The sequence below is a fragment of the Theropithecus gelada genome, chromosome 4 (assembly GCF_003255815.1).
Source record: "Theropithecus gelada isolate Dixy chromosome 4, Tgel_1.0, whole genome shotgun sequence".
In the NCBI taxonomy this organism is placed as follows: domain Eukaryota; kingdom Metazoa; phylum Chordata; class Mammalia; order Primates; family Cercopithecidae; genus Theropithecus; species Theropithecus gelada.
The window spans coordinates 56434687-56461823 of record NC_037671.1 but is presented as its reverse complement, the minus strand read 5'-3'; the positions used below and the strand labels follow the sequence as shown (position 1 = coordinate 56461823).

General features: G+C 35.5%; 1 protein-coding gene across 1 annotated transcript in view; it reads right to left on the bottom strand.

The window, feature by feature from the left end:
* Positions 1-1812: 1812 nt before the first annotated feature.
* MLIP (muscular LMNA interacting protein) overlaps positions 1813-27137 on the bottom strand; it is a 251536-nt gene continuing 226211 nt past the window's right edge. Inside the window, exons 13-14 of the mRNA XM_025382596.1 lie at positions 11056-11109; positions 1813-2140 (exon numbers count right to left, since the gene is read on the bottom strand). Of these exons, the coding sequence (XP_025238381.1) occupies positions 2138-2140; positions 11056-11109 (57 nt within the window). The 3' untranslated portion in view covers positions 1813-2137. The remainder of the gene's footprint in view (positions 2141-11055; positions 11110-27137) is intronic.

Sequence of the window (27137 nt, the reverse complement as noted above, 5' to 3'; positions counted from 1 at the left end):
AGTCAGACCAGTTCTCTGCTCTTGGACCCTGTTTCCTGTTAAGGTGTTTATCAATGACAATGCATGCACAGTGGGACATGGAACCTCATTTGTAATTCTAATTTCATCCTGGCCTTGTGATCTTGCTCTGCTCCCATTTGCCTTGTAATATTTGATTGCCTTTGAAGCATGTGATTTCTGTGACCCACACCCTATTCATACACTCCCTCCCCTTTGAAAATCACTAATAAAAACTTCCTGGTTTTGAGGCTCAGGGGCATCACAGAACCTGCTGACACATGATGTCACCTCGGGAGACCCAGCTGTAAAATTTCTTTCTTTTGTGCTCTTTCTCTTTATTTCTCAGACCAGCTGACAGTTGGGGAAAATAGAAAAGAACCTACATTGAAATATTGGTGGCTGGTTCCCTGATATGTGCCTACAGCAGGGAAGGGAAGATGGAAATTATTATAAATGATGATCATTAATCAACAAGCATACATAAGGGGGGGCTTGCCCAAATTTATGATCGAAATCTGCCATGAGCTGAGGAGTGTAATCATGTCACCCTTTTACACTGGAGATCCAAAAATGATGGTATAAATGACTACACAAATGATTAAGTAAATGGCTTCATCTTAGAATCAGATTACTTGGACTTGAATTCTGCTGCTGCCACTTACTAGCTTAATTTAACCACTTGGAGGAGGCTGTTCTCACAAAAATAAAATATGGATAATAATATTACCAACCTCACAGGTCCATTGTGGAGGTTAAATTAAATTCATGTAAAGCCCTTGGTGTGGTGCATTGCTCATAATAAGAGCACAGTGAATGTTAGAGATCATTATTAGTAATCTAAAGTGATGCTTCACACAATTTAGCAGGTTAATGGAGAAATGGTTTCTGCCGGGGTAAGGAGAGATGAGCAGATGACTTTATTGAGTCTCCTTTGCTTCTCTAACACCAACAAAGGAGACACTGAGAAGTTTATATTTCCAGTTGTAAAATAATAGCTGAAAGTGGAACTTTCTAAAATGGCTATTGGAGAATGAAGGAGCATAGTTGCTCCTCTATAGGTCACTCTCCCTTCTTGGGTTTGGGTGATGGGATTGGGTGAGGAAGCTTGGTTTAGGGACACCGTAGCTCACAGCTGGCTCCACCAAGAACATGGACAATGTGCAGAGTGAATGAAGCAGGTTTTCCCAAGACTTCTTTACCATCAGGGGCTCACTGTCCAGACTGCTGTTCTTTCTTAATGTGTATTATCTTGGGCTTCCCAGATGAGCAGAAGGAAATCACTCAGAGGGCGCTAAGACAGACTGCTGGGGATGACAACTAGGAAATAAATAGAAGATGGCCAACATGATGGACACATGGTGTGCCTCTAGGGGACTCTCAGGACTGTCATCAAGTATGGGTTTGCTCTATGGTCTCTGCTGCTCTCAGAATTTTTTATACAAACCAACTCTAAAGTAGTCTTCACAAGAATCATGTGGTGACAGGCAGAGAGACAATGGTATCCTAGGCACTCCAGTAACATGATGTTCATCAGAACTGGGCTGCTTTTGGCACACAGTCTGTCCCAGCAGCACCGAACCCCAACAGAACAGGAAACTAATGTGTGTCATACAAAATACCAACTATCTCATGTTCAAGATCTCACCAGTGAACCTCTGAATATCAGCATCTTCTGAAAGCTAATTAGTTACTTTAAAAGTTGTGATTATTTTCATGTAAAAAAGTTAAGAAAAAGGGGAATAAAAACCTGACGCAGTTAGTAATGTATGCATTAAATAAAATACGTATTGAAAAATAGTCACAGCCATTCTCCTATTTACCCATGATTCTTCTTTATTTGGCTGCTAAATATAGGGGCACGTTAGTATTGCTGTCAGCTTAATATTAAGTAGAAGGCATTAAAGGCTTGAACAGTGGTGCAAAAAGCTGTAGGTAAATCTCTCCTATGCTGGCTGTTAGCAGAGCACTGTGATGCTATATAACTGCAGCAAACTTTTTTTTTGGTTCTGCTGCACTGCAGCTCATAAAGGGAGCACTAATTCTGGGGGAAAAAAAAAAGTTAAATCTAGCAAGTGGTTAGCACCAGCATTCCAAAAAACTTCAGCAGCCTGTGTTTTCAGCCTCTGCTCCAACTTCATTACTGTAAAATAAGAGAATACAGTAGTCAGGTTAAGATGAATAAATGTTAAAAAATACACCTGAAAATTATACATTAATATTTGGTCATAGCATCTCCTACAAAAAACATAGTTTATATTACAATAGGAAAAGCTTATTTTTATTCCTTAAGTAGATCCTTCCTTGTTTCACTATTAATGGCATAATAAAGACACACAGCTGTACCTTTACATCAGACTCCAATCTCTTGACAGTTCAGCAGAGCAGTTCCGGCCTCCTACAAAGTACCATGATGGTTTTGAGGGGCTGGGGCTGCCTTAAGAAACAGCACTGCTATATCTCACCCACACCCTCACCCTTCCATTACTTGACTGATGACCTAACTTCACTTTAGCATTGACTGCATCATTCCCTAAAATGCATCATCTAACAAGGAGGTTAAGTGAATAGGGATTGAATTAAGTCACAGCTTTTGCAAAAGGGAAAATTACAAAAGACCAAGACCAAATAACCTCTTGCTTTTTTTCACATATTGATTTGCTTGATCTTACAATTTTGCTATGTGGTAGAGGAGTGATTCCAATAATTTCTTTACCCATTCAATCTCTCTGTTCCTATGTGATAGGTTTGGACCGTCTGGAACAGATAAGATAGACCTAATTGAGTGGAAGATGGCTACTGGCAATTGTGAAGGCAGATTATACAAAAGAAAGCATTAGAGATGAAGCAAGAAGAGAAATTTAGTTCTAAGACATAACTGATAGAACAATGTGATGGAATAACACCAATGGAGGAACTGACCAGAACTTTCTATTTCCAAGTTCCAACTCATGACTAATATGGGAGCCTTTCTACAGGCAACTGTCTGTGCTTTGCCCTCAGCCAGATCATGAGGTGAAGAAGCAGTGGTGACTTAGAGTTGGCTCCTATGTGCAAGCGTATGTCTTGGCCAAGCAGCTAAACAGGATTGTGAAACGTGGTTACAATCTGCATTATTAGGAGAAAGTACATTTTAGACTAGAAGAAGGAGACAGATAAAAAGCACTAACAAAGCGGGTGGCTCATGACTGCTCTGGTTTGTTCTGGCCATAGAAAATCAACAGGCAAAAAAGTAAGAAGTAAACTGTAGCTTTCATCATCTAAAATTCTCTGAAGCCCTAGAATGAAGGGAGGAAATGATTCAAGTACATCTCCTCATTCATATTTCTAACAAATAAAAATTACCATTATTTTGCTTTTTCTGAAAGCACCAATATAATTTTTCTTAAAGTACCAGCATTTAGTAGTAGTTAATTTTACAAGAGGTTTAAGGAAATTATCATCATTTGGCTAATACTTTTTAAGTGCCATGTATTTTATATGCTAAGCACTTTACATACATTTAGGCAGATCTTCACAATCATTAGATTCCATTTTACAAAGAATAAAATTGAAGCTCAGAAAGATTCAATATCACACCCAAGGTCATAGTGCTCCAAATTAAGCCTCAGTTTATTTCATGCTTTCTATTTGCTTTTGTTGTTCACATAGCCATTACTTAGTTTGTCTTAGTCAAACTAAAACATACACTGAGTCTGGCTTGTGAAATGGTGAACTCTGTTACCAGGAGAGGTTCGATAGAAGATATATGAGCATATATTACGTAGATGGGATTATAACATTAAATAAAATATTGGAATAAATGCCTTCTAAGTTCCCTCTCGAATATAAAATTTTATTATAATAGGAATCATTAAATCAGATTGAAGCACCATAGGCAGATCATCTTCTGACACCATGCTGGAAAGTTTAGCACTATGTCTCAGCTCTTCCCGAACCCACCAGCACATCAAATAAATGTTTGGCCCCACAATTTAGCAGTCAGTTGGAAAAGATGTACTATGCTATGACAGCTACAGCCATCATTTTAGACACTTTGTGAAGTTTTTACGTGGTGTTTTTTGTTTGTTTGTTTTGTTTTTTTGTTTTTCTTTTTTTTTCCAATCTCAGTATAAGAGTTAAAAAAACAACAACAACAAAAAAAAAACTTGGGAATAACAAAGGTGGACATGTAAGAAAAGTGAGAATCATCAACAAATACATCAATTCTATTTTCAAACTAGCACCCTGGCAGTTAAGGCTCAGTATTTTATTATATTGCCAATGAAACAACACACTTATTTTGGATATAAGAAAATATAAGTAAGAAAGAACTTAAGATGCTTTGGAAGTCATAATCCTGGAACACAGTCAAACTCAAAATCTTGTTTGTTTTTTTTTTAAATTCAGAGTTAACTGTGGGTAATAAGTAATATATTCTTGTGAAACATTAAGCCAATGTTACAGAAAGCATTTTTTAAAGGAATGTGCTGTGTGAGTTGGTTTTTCATTCCCATTAAAAGCAAAACCAAATATGCATATTCTTTACTGCAAAATGAAAACAAAATAACCTACATATGTGTTCTTGTGAATATGAAATCAGGATGCATGTATTGAGAACGAAAAGCCATTTCCAAGAAATGTGTATCATAATATGATTAAATGCTGCATGTTCATTTTTTTTCCTGAAAGATTTCAAATGTTTTGTGCATTATGTAACTATTGACTTTGGTGAAAAAAAGACAAAATCTGGTATCAGAGTTTATTATCCATAAGCCAGAAGGTATAAAACGTTCAGTAATTAAGGTCCTCTAAAGGCAACCTCATAGATAAAGGATGCAGGTACAATGGATTCTAGAGAGTACAATGTTGAATCTGGGGTCAAAACCATGTGACGTCTGGATGATGTGAGTTCCAAATAATTATTAACCCTGACCTTATTGTTTTGTTTGTTTCTCTTGGAAACTAGAAATAGTCTTCCCAAGCCACCACACAGAGGAGTTGTAGGTGCTTTTAGTTCCTGACTTCTGCTCAACTTGACAATGACTCACTACAGTATCAAACCTAACTTGAATCTATTGAGATGACTTTGAAGGAGAGACCCCAAAATTGTCAAACACCCACTTCTATGGTAGATTTAACTGAGTTTCTAGAAATGAAAAATAAATGAGAGCTGTTTCTTTTTATTGGCTACTTCAGAGCCAGACTCTCCCTGATTTTAATTCTGGTTCTTGCCAACCAAGTGTAAGAACAATTGGAAATTCAAAAAGAAAGGCTTAATTCTTGCTGCTGAGCATAACGGGAGAGATTTCCCTCTCCCTTCTTTTTCTTAAAGCATTTACTTTAGAAAACTCATCATTGTAAGTACTTTCTCCTCTCTTTGAAATGTATATAAGTTCTTTTGAAAACAGGTGGGCCCTTTGTCAGGCCCTGAAAAGTTTCTTTCAAGGACTTGAGAACCATCTCCTTTAAATGTAAACAGCCAAGAAAGATAGCATCCCTATCTGCCAGTTTCCAGGGAGGGTAAGACTCTAACTTTAGCTCAAGCCCGGCTCGAAGTTATAAAACGACCCCATGTCGTAAAGATATGCGAAGTTTACTTTGCCTTGTGTAAAGCCAGACACAGATTGTCATCCCAAATTTCAGGTGAATTTAGGATGAACTATGTATAATTAATGATGCTTTCATTTTTTCTTACTTGAGGACCCACTTAACTATTGTTGATCTTGAGAATATGTATGTAATGGGGTCTATCTCCTTGGTGATATGAAGTCTGAGATTTCTTCTTGTCTGCACTCTCTTAGCAGATTGCCTATGATGCACATCACATTCTGGTTCAATGTTTATTCAATAACAAAAAGGGTTTTATTTCTCTACTACCCTTGTGAAGGGAACTTCTGGGTTAGAAGAAAGGCTTTGTTTTGTTTTTAAATTACATTTCCTCAACACAGGTTGGAGGCTTACAACACAAGAAAATCATTTTGATGGATCCATTGCTACCAAATCTGGATATAGGAATATCCTTTCCTTTATTATTTCCCTGACCACCTGATGCCTGGGAAAGGTGGTTATCTACTCAGGTACCTGTATCAGGTGTCTTTATTTTTATAAGACAAAGTTACCCTGGCCCTGTAGCCATTTGTGTATCAATGCATAGGAATCTTCTTTTAATCATTATTATACTGGTAATAATATCCAGATTCCAAATTCTTGCCTGAGATTACAACCTTCAACTCTCAGCAATCCAAGATGTATCAAAGCTTCATTTTGAGAAATAATGTTTTGGAAAATTGCCTGAAAAGAAGAGAGTGGGCCTTTTTCTCTTGATAATTTTATTTTTACCCTTAAATCAAACCAGAAAATGAGAGTGGCTTCCACGGGCAAGTAATTTATTTTCTCTTTTCTATGTTCCCACCCGGAAAATAAAGTCAGAGGAATGGCATGGCTGCTTTATACTATTAGAACCTTAGACATCAGTGGAGGTTCTGAAATTCAAAATAAAATAAACTCAGAAAGCTTATATACCACCAAAGTGGCAAATGAGTGATAGTCACCTCGCTAACAGAATTGTTATCTTGTAAACCCTTAAATGTTTATCAAAAATCTGCAAAGAGAAGGAATAAGAAAAGACAAGAATTTGTCTAGTATGTGTTTTATGAGCAGCTAGTGAATGATTAGCTCTTAAGTTGTGTTAATAACAAATGAACCTGAAAGGTCAGAACCAAATGAATCTAATCATGTTTTGGGAAATCAATTGATCTTCAATTTTAAACTAAAATGCAGGAGTCATAGGGCTGTGTGTAGCAGGTAATACAAAGAGGGGCAGTCTGTTTATATCTTATTCTGCAGTATGACATTCACAAATAAGTCTGCAGAAGGAGAAGCAGGTTATGGAGTTGTTGTGGATAAAAGAGTTGCTGAACTCACAAGATGAGAAATACAATAAAAAAATATTGTCACTACTAGAATTTAAATTTCTCCTAAGTAACTTAACCCAGAAATCATTTATCTTAGTCAACGAGTATGCTCTGCCTGTATGGTGTTAAATATTCACTTACTTAGAAATTACTGCACTGGTGTGAACAATAAAAATCTCTGAAAGTATTCTTCTTTGAAAATCAGTTAAATGATACAATGGTCAAATCAATTATTTACAGATCTCATCTGCTTGTATGGAGGTTCATCAGTGACCATGTATTTTAAGTGTTATATAAAGTACAAATAAAACATTGTTTGGAATGCACTAAGCCTCCAGACTCAGCTTGTACCAAATACTATGCCAGCCCCATTCTAAGCAATTTCCAAACCTTGTATGGAATGTGAAGGCAAACAAAAATAAGTATTAAATTTTGCTAATGAAATTACAGTGAATCTCAACATAGAACAGATCTCTCAAAATTAATCTACCACAAATTAAAGCACATGTTATTCCTTTAAGCCATTGGACAGGAATTTGTTGTCAGCCAAGTTTTCAGTAATTGAAATCATTAACTGGAACATATTCTTTCATGATCCTCCTACTTTTACTTTCTATTTTGTGTTTTCAGGGTTGAATGACCGATTTATTTGATTGGCCTTCCTAGACTGCCAATGAAGGAGCTATAATTTGAAGATCTCAACCTTTGGTGCATATTTGAATAATCTGAAGAGATTTTAAAACATACCAATACCTTTTTCACCTGTAAAGTTTCTTGATTTATTAATTTGTCTGGAGTGGATCCCTGTCATATGACAAGGAAGTATATTTGTCATTGGTGTGTTTCAAAAGTCAATTACAGGTGATTGTAATGTTCAGCCTGGGTTGAGAACCACTGAGCTAGATGATAAGTGGAATTGGTTTTTTGTTTGTTTTTTGAGTTTGTTCCTTTTAAATGAACTTTAGAAATGATGAGTTATAAAAATGATAGGTAAGTCAAATCAGATATATCTAACATCTGTTTGTATTTAAACGAATTACTGAGTTAATTTTAAAAAGGTAGTATCTACAAATAGCCTGAGTTGATTCAAGAAATGACAATCTGGTAGTAAGCAAGACAAACTAATGTCTTTAGGAAATGAAAGAAAAACCAAGGGGAAAATTCTGAGATACCATCAAGGGCTCTTCCATAATTCTTTATTTGCACTGTGTTTGTAACTGAAATGGTTTATTCCTTTAGGTCATATACTCATAAGAACAGAATTGCTTTATAAAACTGATGTTTCTTGGTTGTGGTTGAAGGTAAATAAATAACACCAGAGAAAAGATTTGGGGAAAATATCCGGGTCAATACAAGTCTGACCACATATCATAAGAAGTTGTAAAAAGTTGCTAAATTGCTCCAAAATGTGCCAATATTACTAAGAAGTAAAATACAGCACACTGGAAGCACAAAATGGCCTGTTGCTTAATTATTTATTTTTTTTTACGACTATTTCTCACAAAGTTAAACATCCTAGCTATTTGACTTTAGGCAATAGATTAAGTTCCTGCAGCTTTAGTTTCCTCATCTCTAAAAAGAATAACAATAGTACTTAACTTAAGAATGTTTTATGAAAATTAAGTAAAACAAAGTGCATAACACTGTTTGTAATGCATAGTAACCTCTCAATAGATTGGGAATTATAATAATTCTCAATGCTGCCAAGACTGCATGGAAGCAGATATTATCAGAACACACTCCTCGTAGGGTAAATTACTACAATTTTCCAGAACAGCAATTTGGCTACATGTGTTGAGAGTCTTCTCTCACGAAGTTAAAGTTCAAACTGTAAATGACACTTTTCATATATTCCAAACCTGAATCAAAATCATTTTATGGCAATCTTATCCACTATCTTAATTTTAAGTTTTGTCTCAAGGGTTGTGATAATGGGTGTAAAAAAATGCAAATACTACATCTATACCATTCTCTTTGGCTGACAAAGTCTTTTGCATTACCTAACATTCAGTAGTTCTCAATTTGTTATCCGAACTGGATGTTTTTGTAATTTAATAACCAATTGATTTTCTCTTTTTTTGTGTAGAAACACTCTTATTGTATAGACATAGCCTATGTGAACTTGAACCAAAATTATTGTATTTGAAAGAAATACAAAGTTTCCTATTTTTTATATTCATCTGAAATGTGCAAAATTTATTTAATCATTCTTCTATTTCTGAACATATATATTTTTCTAAATTTTCACTATTATACAATTTGTCACCATCATACTGAAAGAGCTAACACATTTGACAAAAAGTTATTAACTTTAATATATTAAAAGGGAGTTTACTACTCAACAAAATATATCACCATACCAATAAATGCATAAGATAGTGCAAAAACAAAATAGATAAAAAATAAAGACAAAAATAACAGAAGAAATACAGAATTTTAACATGCAAGTTAATATTAAAAAGTAACTTTCCCTTTTAATTTGGCAAGTATTTTAAAAGGTGATTTTAAAAGAGAAAGAATTAGATCATATCGATAGAAATATAAATTAAAAATAGAGAAATTTGAATAAATATATTTATCTAATTAAAAATCCTAATTTAGATTAATTTAGACACTAGACAGAAAATAATAGAGTGCCCAAGAAGCACAGACTGCAGGCTGTCAGATTTGGATTCAATTTCTGATTGTGGAGACACTTTGTAGCTATTTGACTTTAGGCAATAGATTAAGTTCCTGCAGCTTTAGTTTCCTCATCTCTAAAAAAGATAGTAATAGTGCTTAACTTAGGAATGTTTTATGAAAATAAAGTAAAACAAAGTGCATAACACTGTTTGTAACGTATAGTAAGCTCTCAATAGATTGGGAATTATAGTAATTCTCAATGCTGCCAAGACTGCATGGAGGCAGATATTTTTAGAACACACTCCTCATAGGGTAAATTACTACAATTTTCCAGAACAGCAATTTGGCTACATGTGTTGAGAGTCTTCCATATGTTTATATTCATAAAACCAATAATCCTATTTTTACAATATTATCTTTAAAAGTAACCAGAGATGCGGTCAGTGATATAAATGCATACCTATTCATAACACAACTTTATATTTTAATGACTAATGTTATAGCCAAAAGCCACATCAGTCTTATATTATGACAGAGCTTTTTAAATTTGCAGAAATAGGGATGCCAATTTAGGAAAAGTAGATAATATGCCTTAAATTGTGGAAAATATGGCTTGGAAAAGAAAATTCAAATTATACGTGGAATTTTATTATTCTTACTTCTCTTTTATGTTATGCTTGTTTCTTCCTAAACTTGGAGGCTGCAAAATTAATCATACTTCTTTTGTAAGGGTATTTTAAATGAATGTGTGAGCTCACCCAGTCCCTTCTCAGAGACAAGTTTTTTAAAATCACTTTTTTTCTCCCATTTTCCATTTTATCTGAGAGGATGTAGAAGAAGAAAACACCTTCAGTTATTCTTGCTCTTGATAAATACAAAAGCAAACCATGAAGAAAACATGTCTTTACAGAATTTTTGCCTTTGTTTCTATGGTATAGCATTTTTTTTTTAAAGAAAGTTGTTTGAACTTACTTTTTACTTATCAGCTCAAAACATTAAAATAGATAAACATTTACATGAAATGTAGAGGCTACGATTGAGCTGATATGCCTTTGTCTATATATGCATGCCATATATAAAATTCACTTGGGGAAGGTGGGGTTGGTGGTGCTCAGTAAGCCTAGCACTCATCTTCCTATGAACTGAAACTGAGATATCATGAGATAGTGTGAGTCTGACCCTGAAAACACACCATATGGATTATAGGACATCCATTACCCCCTGGAGAAAGAAGACAACAGTGATTTCACATGTGAACCCAAAAAGGGAATCACAAAGACAGACACTCGAGGTAGGTGTTGGGTTGTTTGTCCAGGTATCACACACAGGGAACTCTAGTGCTACCTTCTACATTGAGAGTCAGCAAGAATTTACTTATTTCACTATCAAATCCTTCTGACCGACAGAGTGGAACAGTTAGTAACAATTCTTTCCTTTTTTATAAAAGCACAATTTTGTTAACATTAAAAAATTAGATTGGTTTATTTCTACAATCACACAGAAATGGAGAACTAGATGTCCAGTCCTATCTTACATTTACCTCTTTGGAATCAAGAGCTTCATGTTCAGGAATAGCCGCCATTGGATGACTCAGCTTCACAGAAAAGATGCCCAGGATATGATCAGGAGTAGAAGTGATTAAAAAAAAAAAAAAAAAAGTTAAAATTTCATTTAAATAGATTGACAATGACATAAATATTTTATTGCAGATAACAGTGGATTCTACCAAGTATAAACATTAAGATTCAATTGTCACTAAAAGACAAAGGAAGATATTTTGGCAGAGAGTGAGTACTTTCAGTATAAGACCACATCTTATTTATTTTTGTGTCACACATCAACTCTAACAGGGCTTAGCATATAGCATAGGCCCTCATTAATTATGTATCTAATGAAGGAACTGTCAAAATGCACTAACAGATTTCACAGAGAGGAAACAAAGTTAAATTTATGTTTCACCCCTCACATATAGGCCTCTAGTTGAAAAGCTCCAAAGCAACAGCAACAAATCATGTTCAGACCCACAGTAAATGTAGATGCATCTATAGACAGTAATTACTGGAAATGTAAACTATTGTGCTTTATTGTGACTATTAATAATCTCAATACACACGAACTTCATAAACATTACAATCTCACCAGGTGATGTTATTGTAATGTAATTTATATCATAGTGACACTTTTAACAGAAGAGAAGTTCTTTTTTTATGTGGGAATTTTTATTACTGCATAGGTCTTCTGAGAGCTACATGTAAACTTCATAAGATAGAAGAAAGTCATCGATATGCAAGAAAGAGAGAAACAAACTAAGAGACACACACAAAGAGAAGGGGAGAGCAAACATTTGTAATGAAATCTCTTTACCCTTTTTTGGTATTAACCATTTATCCTAACTCCAGCTGTAGAATAACCACAGATCCAGTTTGACAGTAACATTTCTTATTTCTGCCATCATTCTGGGCAAACCAGGGTTGTTGAAATGATTGGACCTCTTTCACTTTCAACAGGGTCTGGCTTGGGGCAAAAAGTCTATGGACAGAGACCAGCTCTTAATCCCCTAGAGCAATTTGGAGGAGGCCAGTAATTTAGGCTGCCCTGGGGAAGACTCTAACCATGGCTGCTAGGGAGGGCAAGGAGGTCTCCACCTGACATTTCCTCAGGTTTGCCTTCCTTCCAACAGATATTCAAGAATGGAACCAGTTTTTGTTTAAAGTTATAGCTTCACCAAATCCAAGCCCTTACATTGTATTCCCAACTATAAAATCCTTTGGGTATCATAGCAACAGGACTCCTTCTAGCTGCCTGAGACCATTGCTTTAAATAGAAGCATGATCTGGCCCTAGAGCCAACTAGAAATCTAAATAGCATTCCAGAAAGCAGCTGGAAGCACCTACTTTTTCCTGTTCATCAGAGTCTCCTGAGATCCTAAGTATGACTCAGGATCAGACTCTAGGTACTGCTTCAAACTTCAAACCCAAGTGATTTATCCTGGAAATAGCACAGTCATTGGTATACCTAGGTTAAGTAGTACAATATCTATATGAATCATCGGAGTTTGTACAATGTCAAATGTCCAACTTCCTAATCTCCTAAAACAGAAAAGAAGAATCATCTTGAAATTTTAAAATCTTGATAATATCCCAATAAAGCATTTAACTGAGATTAAAAAATCAATTGAGTAATTATGTGATGCCTACTGTTATATTCCATTCTTCCTTTCCAATACAGGTATTCAGTAATTTTAATCCATTTTATTTTAATCTTGAATTTCAAAAACTATGTGTTGATTATCCTAATCAATGAAAGAGAACAGAAAATGACTGATCCTAGTTAATTGGTAATCCTCAAATCATTTATATTTAGCTTTGGAATGCTTTCTTCTGTTTATGATCTTTCATCACAAAAGGTTTGCCTTTTTAATATTCTTAAGCTGACTAAAAATGTGATATTAATGTGTTGTGAAGAGTTATGGATTTAGTCATAATAATTTATTACATACTCATATAATAAATTCTTTATATGGTTTGTTCATTTAGTTTTCACAACAACCTGGTAAGGTGAGCTAGTAATACCCTGTTTCGCAGATGAGGAAATGAAAGCACTGAGAGGTAGGATAACTTGTTCAAGGCCCAAAACTAGTAAGTGGAACACCCATGCTGGAATCTAGCCTGAGAGTGTGCAGAGACTGTGCTCTCAAAGCAAGTGTGATGTGGCAATATGCCCATGGGAAGATATGCAGGAAAAAGAAGTGGGAAGACAGAGAGACAGGGGAAGGGAATGGACTATGACATTTAGCAAAGGGAAAAGCGAGGCACTAAAGTCAAGGGGGTCCCATTCAGAGACCAGGAGAATCTCAGGGGTGGCTGGTATAGCTATGAAAAGTCACACAAGAGACACAGTATAATGGAGCTTATATGTCAGATGAGGAGTCTGAGCTTAATTTTCTTAGGCAGTGAGAAGTCATTCAAGTACTTTAAGTTGGGGACATGTGTGGTCATGTGGTCAGATTTCTCATTTTAAAAAAAGTCACTGTGGCTGATGTGCAAAATATGAAAATACATGGATTGGAAGATATTTAAATAATGCATGAAAGATATGACAGCAGGACAGGAAAGTGGGGAGGGGAGGGAGGGAGCGAGGGAGAGAAGGAAGGAAGGGAGTGAGGGAGGGAGGAAGGGAGGGAGGGAGAGAAGAAAAAAAAGAAGAATTTATTAAAAATATCATCTCAAAAAATACAATAGACTCAAGTTTTCTGGGTAACTCTAGCCCTCCTACTTTCTAGGATGAACAAAGAAGCAGAGGGTAGATATCCTGCTATTTTGTTGATTAAGAAAGAAAAACTGGGAACAGAGAGAAATGTTGAATGCTAAAACCTCTGCCGAATGCAGCGACTTTGTAATGCATGAGGACTAGAGATGTCAAATGGGGAGGACAATAACACATAGTATGAAAATTTTGCCAGTCAGAATGGAAACAGTGAAACTAAGCATTAAAACAAGTTCTGGTTGGGCGTGGTGGCTCACACCTGTAACCCCAACACTTTGGGAGGCCTAGGCGGGTGTATCAAAAGATCAGGAGTTTGAGACCAGCCTGGCCAACATGGTAAAACTGTGTCTCCACTAAAAATACAAAAATTAGCTGGGCATGGTGGTGTGTGTCTGTAATCCCAGCTACTCAGGAGGCTGAAGCAGGAGAATTGCTTGAACCCGGGAGACGGAGGTTGCAGTGAGCCAAGATCGTGCCACTGCACCCCAACCTGGGTAACAGAGCAACACTCCACATAAAAAACAAACAAACAAACAACAAACAAACAAACAAAATAGTTCTACATAGGTGAATGGCTTGCTATGCAGAGAGTAGATGAATATTACAGGGCAGAGAGTCATCCAAGATGGCATACTTGATGGTAAACTCCATGGAAAACAAACGATTATGTTGCCTCAAAGAAAAAGCTAACTAAAAAGTTACTAATGTTAGCATCAGAGCATTATTCAACATGGAAAGATGAATGAAATGGGAAGTTCAAGTGAAATGAGACAAAGCATACTTTTATCCTGGATAGAAATTCCTGTCCTAGATATTGTATAACAGATTAACTCAACCTTTGTTCACTCACCACTGTTGGAAAAACACATTTGAATAAAACGTTCAGTTGATTTTTATTACACTTTTGGTCACAGCTGCCACCAAACTGACATAAAGCCTTGTGAAGAGTTTGTTACCAGTGTGGGGCTTTCTCAAAAATATCACTGCCTCTCCCGAGGAAATATAAACCACACCCCCAAAGAGATAAAATCCCCTCAGACCAACTGAAGAAATGAGAATGTAACAACTAGAAAAAAATATGCAAAATGTGGTTAAATCAGTCAATTAAGTCTTTAATGTACACAAGAAATGGAATTCAGAGCTTTAGCTTTTGTGAAACAGTTCTCCCTTCTTGAGTGGAGATAAAGTATGTTTTCTGTAGTGCCAGAAATTATGAAGCTGAGGGAGTGTTACAGGAAGTCTTAACATTTTAAAATCACCACGGGTGCCATACATTCCATCCAGAATTCACTTCTTTGGGATTGCTTTTATGTTCAACTACATCCTCTTGTCAACCTCCTTCACACCATTTGTCTTCAGTCATCTGTACCTTCTGCTTCTGTCTCTCCACTTAGATTTGTGAACTACTAAGATCGAGCATAACCTTCTCAATACTATCCCTCAAAAGCAGACATTACAAATCATTGTAGCAATACCCACATCAAATCTGTTTCATAAGTATAATGTTGTCATTACGAGACTAGATGCCATTGGAAGTCATAGATTATAACTAACTAAAACTAACTTATTGTTAGTTGTTCTGTACTTAGCATAGGACCCAACCAGCACAGAGTAGACACTGAATGAGTATTGAATAAACAAATTAATAAGAGAAAAGAAGAATTAGATGGCTAAAGAAAAGAAACAGTTTCCTGACTTATAAAATTAAAGAATTCTGAATTAGTGAAGCCTTAGGAAGTATTAACTGAATGCCTAAAAGATATCCATCTTTGTATGAGATTTTGAAAACTGAAGATCCTTCAAGTAGAGTTTTCACACAGGTGAGTTCTATTTGATCCTCATATTTCTCTTGCTTTAAAAAGAATTGAATTTAGTTATCAGTGTCTAAGTCCACAGATTATACCTGCAGGCTTGTATTTCTGGTTTCTCTTGAACTGTTCAAAGATCTTCCAACACTAACCTTGCAGTTATGTGACTCTGGACAGTAGCTTATGCCTTTTAGCTGAAGCTAAAGATCTCCATGTAAATACAGTCCCTACCACTCCTATGAGGAGGCCAAAGATCAGGGGTTACCTATTATTGTGATTATGTACATAATCACGATTATATACATATCATGATAATATGTTATAGGTTATATTTATTATCATTATATACATTATATATTTGTTTCATTCACTTTGGAGATATGCCTAGCCCAATAAAGTATTTGTGTTTTTAATCCCTGATTTACAGCATATCAGAGTGTGCTAGAGGAACCCAGGAAATCTTGTAAATTTCAGATTCCGGCAGGGTAGGTATGGAGAGGGGCCTGAGATTCTGCATTTCTGACAGGCTGTCAGCTGGTGCTGATGCTACCACAGGTTGAATAGTAAAGCCATTGCCAGTATCTTTGTATGAACTGATGAAATGAATTTGTTTCAAATATTTATCTATTTACAACTAAAGTTAGCTATACTCAAAATGTCCTGATCAATTCTGATACGTTGGAGTTGTATAGTTAGATCATTTACCACATATCTGATTATTAAGTACCTGCTAATAGGTCAGGCACTTGGCTAGATGTTAGGGATGTCACAATCAGTGAACAGACATTGTCACCTGCCTTGAAGACTACAGTCTAGCAGGAGAGACAGATAGTAATTATATAATCAGGAATATATAGGTACAAACACAAAATAATGTGTTAGGAAGTAAAAGTACTGAGTCTTATCAGGGTTCATAATAGATGAATGTAGCCTAAACTAAAAGGATGAAGGCATATTTTTGCCCAGAGGCTGAAATTTCAGGGATGCTACCTCATAGGAATAAGAAGCATGATGAGTGCATACGGAATTAGTTGCTGAGAGGAAATTACTCACAATTGGGATGATTGAAAAACAGGGAGAAAATTCTAGTGGATGGATAACATGAGTGAGAGAGCGATGTCAGAAATGGAGGATAGAGAATTACTGCGAGGAATTTGTACGCATCAACTTCACTTCAGTGTCATCTGTAAGCCCTTGAAAATGCTTATTAAATGAATGAACACTGTTAAATATGAGTTTTCCTGCAAAGTACATGATCTCATTCCTTGTTATGACTGCGTAGTATTCCATGGTGTATATGTACCAAATTTTCTTCATCCAGTCTATCATTGATGGGCATTTGGGTTAATTCCACATCTTTGCTATTGTAAATAGTGCTGCAGTGGACATACACATGCATGTGTCTTTATAATAGAATGATTTATATTCCTTTGGATATATACCTAGTAATGAAGTTGCTGGGTCTAAAGGTATTTCTGCCTCTAGGTCTTTGAGGAATCTCCACACTGTCTTCCACATGGTTGAACTAATTTGCACTCCCACCAACAATGTATAAGTGTTTCTTTTTCTCCACAGCCTTGCCAGCATCTATTATTTTTTGACTTTTTACTAATACCCATTCTGACTGGTGTGAGATGGCATCTCATTGTGGTTTTGATTTGCAGTTCTCTAAGGATGCTGGGCTTTTTATCATGTGATTATTGGCCACATCGTCCTTAGTGAGCTAACACAGAAACAGACAACCAAATACTGCATGTTCTCACTTGTAAGTGGGAGCTAAATGATAAGGGTACATGGACACATGAAGGGGAACAGACACTAAGGCCTATCAGAAGGTGGAGGGTGGGAGGATGGAGACAGGCAAGAGAAACCACTAAAGAATACTAGGCTTAATACCTGGCTGAGGAAATAATCTGTATGACAAATCTCCTTAAAATACATTTACCTATGTAACAAACCTGCACATGGACCCCCAAACTTAAAGTAAAAGTAAATAAACATACATATATATATATATGTTTTCCTCATTTCCCCAAAAGACCGCAAGCTGCTTAAGAATAGGTCTCATCATATCCTAGCAGTTGTTCACCAAACACTAGTTGATTGGTTTTACTGCTCACAGTTCTATACCCTGGAATAAAACATAGGCAATGCTCTGAGTTTTTTCTTTATTGAGACCGGTTCATAATACTTCCTACATGGAGAAAGCTCCTCTCTATGATAGTTAGGAATATGCCTCTCATATCAGAAAAAGAATTGGCTATATGTCTTAAAGATTTAAGTTGTATTAGGCCACATATAAAAAATATATTACAACATTTATTAATATTTATTTTTAGGATTTAAATATTTATTTTTAGAATTTAAAAGTAGAGCATCTATTTGTGGCGATGCCCAAAGGTTCCCAAGTTTGTCTATCTAATTAATTCCCTTTGTGATGTGGGGAAAATCACTTTGTGTCTGGGCTTTAGTTTTTTCATCTTTAAAGTCTGGGCCCTAAATAGATGAGTTTCAGTTCCTCTTTTACTTGGATAATTCATTGGTTCCATGATGCTTAAGCAAAAAATCTACTGATTAATAAATGATGCTATCTCAGAAATAAAGGTCTTCTTTATGGCATCTCCTGCACCGAGCCATAGCTGAGGTAGAAGTTATGCCAATGGGGATGGTAAAATGAACTCCCCAACCTTAACCGGAATCCTTTATGTCGGTTCTTAGTTCTGCTCATTTATTCCTTGTATGAACTGTTACAAAGTATTAAGTTCACAACATTCTTTTGTGTATTCCCTTGGTTATTATATGTTCACTTGATAATAATGTTAGTTGATATATTCTATTGAAATGCATGGTAATTGTTTCATAAGCCTACCAAACACTCACTGCTGAATGTTGGTCATTAATATTGTTATATTGGAGTCTCAATTCTAAGAATACTAATAAGACAACATAGGAATTTTCTGTCCTGATCTTTGTAATAGATCTGAAATATGGCTGAAACCTCCCAAATTATACTATTTTTATTCTTGGCCTTTCCTCCTCCATCCCAAGAGATAAAGACTTAGGGCATGTTAGAATTTCTTTTTCCAAACACCACTTTCTAGACAGCAGTGTAAGGGAATTTTTGTCTGTCCATTATTGTATATCCAGCCTGTTTAAAAACAAATACCACATCCTATTGTTGACTTACATTTTTCATCTAGACTTGTTTCTTTCTCAACTAGAAAACCACTTCCCTAAGGGGATTAACTACACCATTCAGTTTTTTCAGTGCACAGCTCCCAGATTATAATGAAAACAGAGTAAAACATGTATTCCAACACCATTTTAGGTCTCAAAACAAATCCCAGAAGTTGAAATTGGAATTGACAAGGAAGCATATTTGTTGTTCTTTTTGTCTATCCTTTAAGAGAACACTTCATTACTTAGCACCACAGGCAAAACATCATTTTCAGTTGTTTTCAATATCATACCAGTCTAGTACAATCATAAATGAAATGTCTATTTCTTCACAAAATAAAATATTGGTGGAATATTTTTCTGTCTCCATTTTTTGTCTTCTATAGATTATAAGGCGTATTGTACCTTTTATTCCAGTGTGACATAAAATCAAATATAAACAGCTATGTATTAATACTCTCGACTTCATAAATATATTTGGAATCCTGTCCCTGCCTTATTCCTATACAAGGTCTTCCTAATTTGCTACCAGTTACCTCTAAGTTGCAGGAAATGTATCCCAGGTCCCAGGTGTGATATCAGCAGATGTCAATTGATGTATTGCAAGGATTTGGAAGAGTATTTAAGAAAAGAAATAGGTATGACTGTGATAGGGTCAAGCCATCCCCTCTCACTTTAGACCCCCTACCAGATCCCATTCCACTCTCCTCTAACAGTACACCCCCAAGAGCATCACTAAGGATGTGGGGACTGAGAGTTGGATGAGGAAGGAAAGTATGTAGTTGGTTGGCAGGCAGATGAGCTAAGGACTATATGTCAATGGGTAACAGAAGGGCTTCTTTCTATATGGTGCCTGCCAGCCCCATCTTCTTGGCATTGGGCCACATTCCTCCATTCCCACACCTTCCTATGCATTGTTTCAAACCACAGTTTAAAATTATGTAAGCTTTTCCTAACCCCTTTACCATCTCTTTTATATATAATGCCTTCAAACTGTCAGTACACCCAGTGTTTTCCTTCCACCTCCACTCCTTGCCCTACGTGGTCTAACTGTATGGTCCTGCCAGGCACTCCAACTTGGTCTTAGATTGTGGCCATTCCTGAGCCACCTGATGAAGTCTAAAATCTTTCTTCTGAAGAATCTGTCTTCTTTTACTTCCAGCTATGTTCTTGCTAGAACCACAAACTAATAGATATGATGGTTTTTTATTCAAACTTCAAACGATAAAATAAGTGAGGTATTTACTGATGCTAAGAAGCCCTTTAAAAAAAAAAAAAAAAAACTCTGCACCATCAGTCAGTTTCAGCCATCCCAGAGTGAGATCTTTTGAGAATTAGAAGAAAAATGCTCCTAATACTGCCAAACTTGCCTACAATATCACCTGGGATTTTATAAACTGTTAAAAGGTCATTCAAATATGGGATCATTAAAATATATTCTCAGGCATTCAAGGCCTTGGAATATTTGCTAAATAAAAACCTATCTTAAAAACTTTCTTGGGTCAAGGACTTAAAGAAAAAGAAAAAGACACGCAGGAGGATGTTACAGGAAATATGGGAAGAAACGGTAATAAAGCAATCTGATTAAGTGTGCTGTTGCCATAAAAACAAAACAAAACAAACCATGAATTACTATGAAAAAGAAAGAGAGAAACTATAACCATAATATGCCAGAAATAAACACCTAGAATTAAACACTATCCATATGATGGGAGGCAATGCAAGGGACCAAATGGACTTGTCTTACTAAAAGAAGATACAGATATTGATACAGGCATATAAATACGAATACAGACCTTAAGTTAAGGACCATCAACAACAAAACAAGGTTGAATACATTTTAAACTAGTAAATTAAAACTACACTTTTCCAATAAAAACCTGAAAAGCAGAAATAACAGATAAGTTATGAAAAATGTGAAAATATGGCAGAATTAAGGTTATGTAATGAGATAATCTCAGGTATGAAGAGAAATCTCTCAAGATAAAAAAAAATCAAGATCAGAAAATATCTGGACAAGAGACATACACACAAATAAAAGTTATACAAATTTGAAAATCAAAGCAGGAAAAAGATTTGTCTCTCCAATATGAACCAAACTACAACTTGAATAGTAATTTTATTATCTTAAAAGTGGAATTCAAGAAGAAATGCTATAAGGGACAGAAAAAAGATATTATATACTGATAATAAAATCAATGAACCAGAAAATATGACTATCATAAACATATATTCCTAAAAATAGAGCCTCAAAGTATTAAGATTTTCCAGTGTTGGACTTCTAATGCTTTGAAAGCAAGTTGTGGTCTTACACTTCATTTGAATGCCTTAATAAAGCTAAGAAAGTGTTTGATGTCTAATGGTGGCTAGATAAATATTTTTATAAAACCTGAAGAAGGGCTCAACCTCACAGTCATATCCTTGTTCCCCAAAAGAGATTTCCATTTGATTCACAGAACTTACGGAACATATGGCTTATATGAAGGCGAATGGGTATCATTACTTGATGGCTGTAAGTTAAATGTCTGAGTTGTGCTTTCATTAGTCACACATCGACAAACTTCAACAAATTTAGCAATCTGAAAGAATTTTATGCTCATATTCTGGTGAAAGGAATAAAACAGTGGTCACATTAGGCAAGATAAAGCAATACAGAAAAATTTTGCCCTGAAGTTTCAAAATAAGAGACTCCTTGGCTATGCAAATATTACATGGTGAAAATAGATTTTGTTGCATGGGATACGTAAAAGGATCATAAAACACATTAAGGCAATGAGACAATTAGGTTGAACTATATGAAACTGATAAAATTGATATTTGTGTAGGTAAAAAATGATTGAATAATGGCAATTTCATGTGATGCAACCTAAAGAAACTTTTTAAAAAAAAACAAATAGCTTTTCAAGAAGGTTAGACAAGCAATTTTGTTCAAAGGTAGACAAAATATATATGTTTAAAACTCAATTTGCAAAGATAAAATGCTTCTATCCAGGTTTTCATTCTATTTCAGGGTTAATAATGCATGAGTCACAGCTGCCTTCTCCTACTGCGCATTTGCTCAGCTGAGACTATTGTCCTAACCCTGAGTTACTTGACTCTCTCCCATCCTACCGCCCACAGTCAATGTCTGACTGGTAAAGGGCATAAAAGGGTAGCTCATTTGCATAAATTGTGGATAACTTTGCAACTTATTCTCTAGAACCTTCTCCCTATGAATTAAGCCAAGACTGGCCTTGAACTGAAGCCACATTTGCTCAGCTCTTTGCCCCTCTCAATTTGAATCCACTCCTTTCTTTACAGGAAGCTTTTCTGAAGAACCTTCCCTCAACAAATCACCAATATCTGAACCCCTGTCTCAGGCTCTGCTTTTAAGGAACCTGATTTAAAATATCACACGAAGGAAAAGGGACAGGTGGCAGATGTGTGTGGTGAAATACAGAGAGCTCATTATCCCTTAGTGCCTCCATCGTAACAAGGTGCAAATGGATGGCAGTTTATTTTCTCTGTGTCCATAAAATACAAGCATAGTCAGTACATTCCAAAGCCCAGCATGTTATTTTACAAGAGCTTTAAAAATCATGTTTCTCAAAGTACACTTTACTTCACTAAAAATGTTATCCTGCCTACGTGCAACAATACATCTCTTTCTAATTATCAAATTCCTAATTTCTTAAACGATTTTATTTTAAAATGTTACAATGAAAAATTTCAGCTGGATACTACATGCCCAATGCCAGACAACACATGAGCTCGGGGCAGGTGTTCTTGCTACTAAGATTAAGCCAAAAAGAGAAATATGAATAAGAAATTGATTGTTCTCAGTTTCCTGGAAAAAAAATTAAAAGTCAACTATTTTACGATTAAATTAAGTATACTTTAAGACTGGCAATTAGATAACCAGAAACATGCCCAGTTTCAAATTCCAGCCTGTCGTTAAGGCATGTATTCGGTTGAAATGCTCTTTTTGCCCTCTAGTGGAGAACTTAGCTAAAAATGATTGATACTTCATTTTGCAAAACCACTTCTCTTAAAATATCTGCTCATTGACATTCATTTTCTAATGTTAAAAGTCCAATTAATTTGCATTTAGTCATTTTGAACAGAATGTTCTTTGTGAATGTATTAAACACATTCATTCATTTTGAAAACAATTTAGCATCATCAAATAGTGTACATGTTTCGGTTTCCTGAAAAATTTTAAAACATTTTTAAAAACCCATTCTAAGTTTGATAAAGTCTTTTTTCCAATTCCAACAATCTCAAATATTTTATATTTGAAATCATTCTTAATAGCTATCTAATCTCCATTATCTTTAAAACTTGTCAGAAAAGTTTTAGAATTGAGAGCAAAGCTCTTTATTTCTATGATGATTGAAAATAAATTACCTTGGTTTATTCACACAGACTTCTAATCATACATACAGGTAGAACATAAATAAACATTATTAATGAGGAGGTTTGAGGGATGTTTTTGCCTCCAAAATACAAGATTACTTTTTTCAATAAATGTGGCTGCCTCAGTACAATTTTGTCAGAGTATTCAATGTTTAGTGGTTCTCTTAGCCACTAACCTTTGCAAAGTGGACAGTTCTACCAAAAGAATGGTGGAGCCTGGAGATGAAATGTGAAAAGCATTATGGAATTCATCAACCCAGGCTCTGCCAGTAACTCATGCCAAGGCCTTGGGTATGTCACTTTGCATCTTTGGGCTTCAGTTTTCTTATCCGTAGACTGAAGGAAGTCAGATGGCCTCAACAGTCAGTTCTAGACCTGATTTACATATGTAGTGCTGCGTTTGACCAAATGGAAGCCTGTGCGTGATTCCGGGGTGGTGATGGTGAAGGTGGTAATGCTGCTTTATTGATAGATGTTAGGGGGGTGTCTCAAAGAAAATTAATCAAGCATCAGCTTTTAAACTATTCTGCAAAATTTTGTACAAATTATATATATTTTCTGAACCTCAGTTTCTTCATATGTAAAAGAAACAGTAAAACCTACTTTATGATTGTTTTTGAATCTAAACAAAATTCTGCATGTGAAGAAAGCGGCATGTTGTCTACTTTTTCTAAATATGTCCCTTATAAAATTTCAGTGACTCCTCAACTCACTCACTGCTTTTTTTCCCCCAGTTCAGATAACTCATTATGCTTGGGAATGTGGAAGCTATCTAGTAATCTTAATTATTGCTAACTTCACATTATAGTTTCTGATTCCAGTTGCTTCTTCAATGCTCTGGCCTGCTTTCATTTTCTCAAATTTGCCCTGCTCATTTTCTTTCTGTCTATGCTTGTTGCCCCCCTCTAGCTGGAATGCCCAGCCCATCCCCAACCTTCACTTCTTTTCAGGCCTCAGATTCAACACCATTTTCTCATTAAGTCTTTCCTGATTCATCAGACTGGATCAGGACCTCTGATACACATACTCATACCTGCTCAAATGTCTTTTGCATGGCAGTTGTAACAGTTATCACTAAGTATTGAATTTTTTTCTTCTTTAATTTCTGTTTTCCCTATGTAGAAAATAAGGACCTAGAAAAGGCCCCCATGTCTCTGTCTGCTGGCTTTCCAGTGCATGGCCAGCACAAACACAGTGCCTTGCACCTAACAGATATTCAATACATTTTTATGAAATGAATAAATGTGTTTCGTCAACTTCCAGACTCCTGAGTTCCTAGACTTTATGTTGGAACAAAAAGGTTGCAAAGTCTATGCTTTTTGTTTTTAGTGAGAAATTAGGCTATTAGTTAGTCAAGGTTTTAGTAACCTTGAACTAAATCACTTAATGTTCATTTTTCTAATTTTGAAGCTGTGTACAATTGTAGACTGCTTATCTCAAAGAGCTATTTCTGTAGTCTTAACGCATACTCATAAAAGATTTTTCACATCTTTAGATTTAAATATTTACAGCATATATTAGAAAAATAAATTGTTATTTCAAAACCCTCTCAGCCTTTGAAGCAGCAGGGGAAGGTTAGACTTACTTTAGATTTTCCTTTCTCCAGATAAGTTATAATCTCTATTAACTCTTGGTGATTGATCTTTGTTTAAAACATCAGAAGAAACCTCTGGCAAAAAAAATATGTCAGAGGAGCTACTAAAAAACATCAACTCATGCTTGAAAATATGCCTATAATATTAATATTTTGGTTTTTATTGGATTTCTGCAGATTTACAAGGTCAATTCTCTGAGTAGCAATGCAGTGATAATACCAATTTACAGGCTCTCAAAAATGTTAACAATATAAACTTTACACATTTACTAAATTTGAAAATAAAAAAGTAGAAGAAAAAATGTACAAGGAAAGTCAACCTTCAATGTTTACAGGGTGAAATATCCAAGGAGTTTAAGGAAAGAATGCTCATGGCCTAGGAAGCAGGCTAAATTCAGCTTGTGAAGGGGCCTCTCCCACCTACCCACTCTGGACATGAAAGTTTCTTTCCTTTCTCTGTCCTCCTACCTCATTTACACAACATCAGACCACCATGAAAACTCACCAGAGGTTCCAGAGTAGGTATGCCAACCCCTAATCCTCTATGATGGGAAAACAAAAGGAGTTAGCTGTCTATTGCTATTGTTTTTCATTTTGCCTATTTCCTACATGTGTATTTCTCATTCAGAATACATTTTGCTAGGTAGGTTCCCTCATTATTCTAATAGATGATTCACCCTTGCCTTATTATAAGTGGAGTGATTCTTTACATAGAGAAGACAGAAATAATGCGTATAATTGAACTGAAAAGACATCCATTTGCTCACTCTCCTCCCTTTTTTTCATTTCAGACAAGTTATATTCCTTCTTTATTCTTAATCTACAATCTCAAGAGCAGTTGCTTAGAAAAAAGGCTAAGAAAAAATGATCAGTAAATATTCTGTTGACATATCATAAGGGTAAAATGTATTATAAGCAAATACTTCATCTTTTTTAGCAGAAACATAATTCTAATATAAATAATTGCTATAATTTAAAATCTCTTTATGAAAAGGGCACTTTAATTTTTTAAAAAAGGAAATCACAAGAAAGTATATGTTGGCAGCTGTGGTATTTTTTCAAAGAGAAAGGACTTTTAATAATTGAAGTAGTATACCAGAAAAAGTTATACATCTTCTGATTCAGTAAGTCTATGAATACTGAATGTGTAAACACTCAGGCCCAATTGTAAACATTACAAGCATGTGGGGACAATTTTGATTAACAGCTAAACCCAGTATTTCATAACTTATTCTAATAAAAAATTCCTAAGCTAATATACTAGATACATTACAGTATATACTATATATATATTATAATATATATATATATACTCTCTATATACATATTTAATTTAACAGTTGTGTTTCCTTTTACTTACTAGGAGTTATATGAGGAAAAAATAATTATAATCTAGTACTTATAAACATGCCAATATAGTTTTTCTTTTAAAGATTTTTTATAGGAAAGTTCATTTTCTTGCTGACTCATTAGACAATTTAAAAGGCAAAAAAAGATCACTTGGACACAGGAAGGGGAACATCACATACAAGGGCCTATTGTGGGGAGGGGGGAGGAAGGAGGGATAGCATTAGGAGATATACCTAATATAAATGATGAGTTAATGGGTGAAGCACACCAACATGGCACATGTATACATATGTAACAAACCTGCACTTTGTGCACATGTACCCTAGAACTTAAAGTATAATTTTAAAAAACCAAAAAAATACAAAAAATACAAAAAATAAAATAAAAATAAAAAGGCAAAAAAAGAAACGTCCATTATTATAGTGGAAGCATAGCGTTTTCTATGAGGTAAAAACTTTGAGATCACCCAGTTCTTGAGATTTCTAAATTTTTTAAGTTGTAAGTAGGCTTAGGAATCTGCATTTTTCTTTTTTATTTTATTTTCTTATTTTTTGAGACAGAGTCTCACTGTGTTGCCAGGCTGGAGTGCAGTGGCACGATCTGGGCTCAGTGCAACCTCCACCTCCTCGGTTCAAGCGATTCTCCTGCCTCAGCCTCTCGAGTAGCTGAGACTACAGGTGCATGCCACCACGCCTGGCTCATTTTTTGTGTGTTTTTGGTAGAGACGGGGTTTCACCATGTTGGCCAGGATGGTCTCAAACTCCAGACCTCATGATCCGCCTGCCTCAGCCTCCCAAAGTGCTGGGATTACAGGCATGAACCACCGTGCCTGGCCAGGAATCTGCATTTTTCTAAAGCTCTCCAGATAATTCTGAAGCAAACAGCCCAATCTGAGTCCTAAAGTTAGGGTTTTGAAACCGAACTAAATGTCCTACTATTACAGCTGAAGAGACAGAAACCAGCAGGAAGAGAGTGAAAATGTGTGGCACAGTAACATTTACGTAAATGATGTTATATGCACACAAAATAACA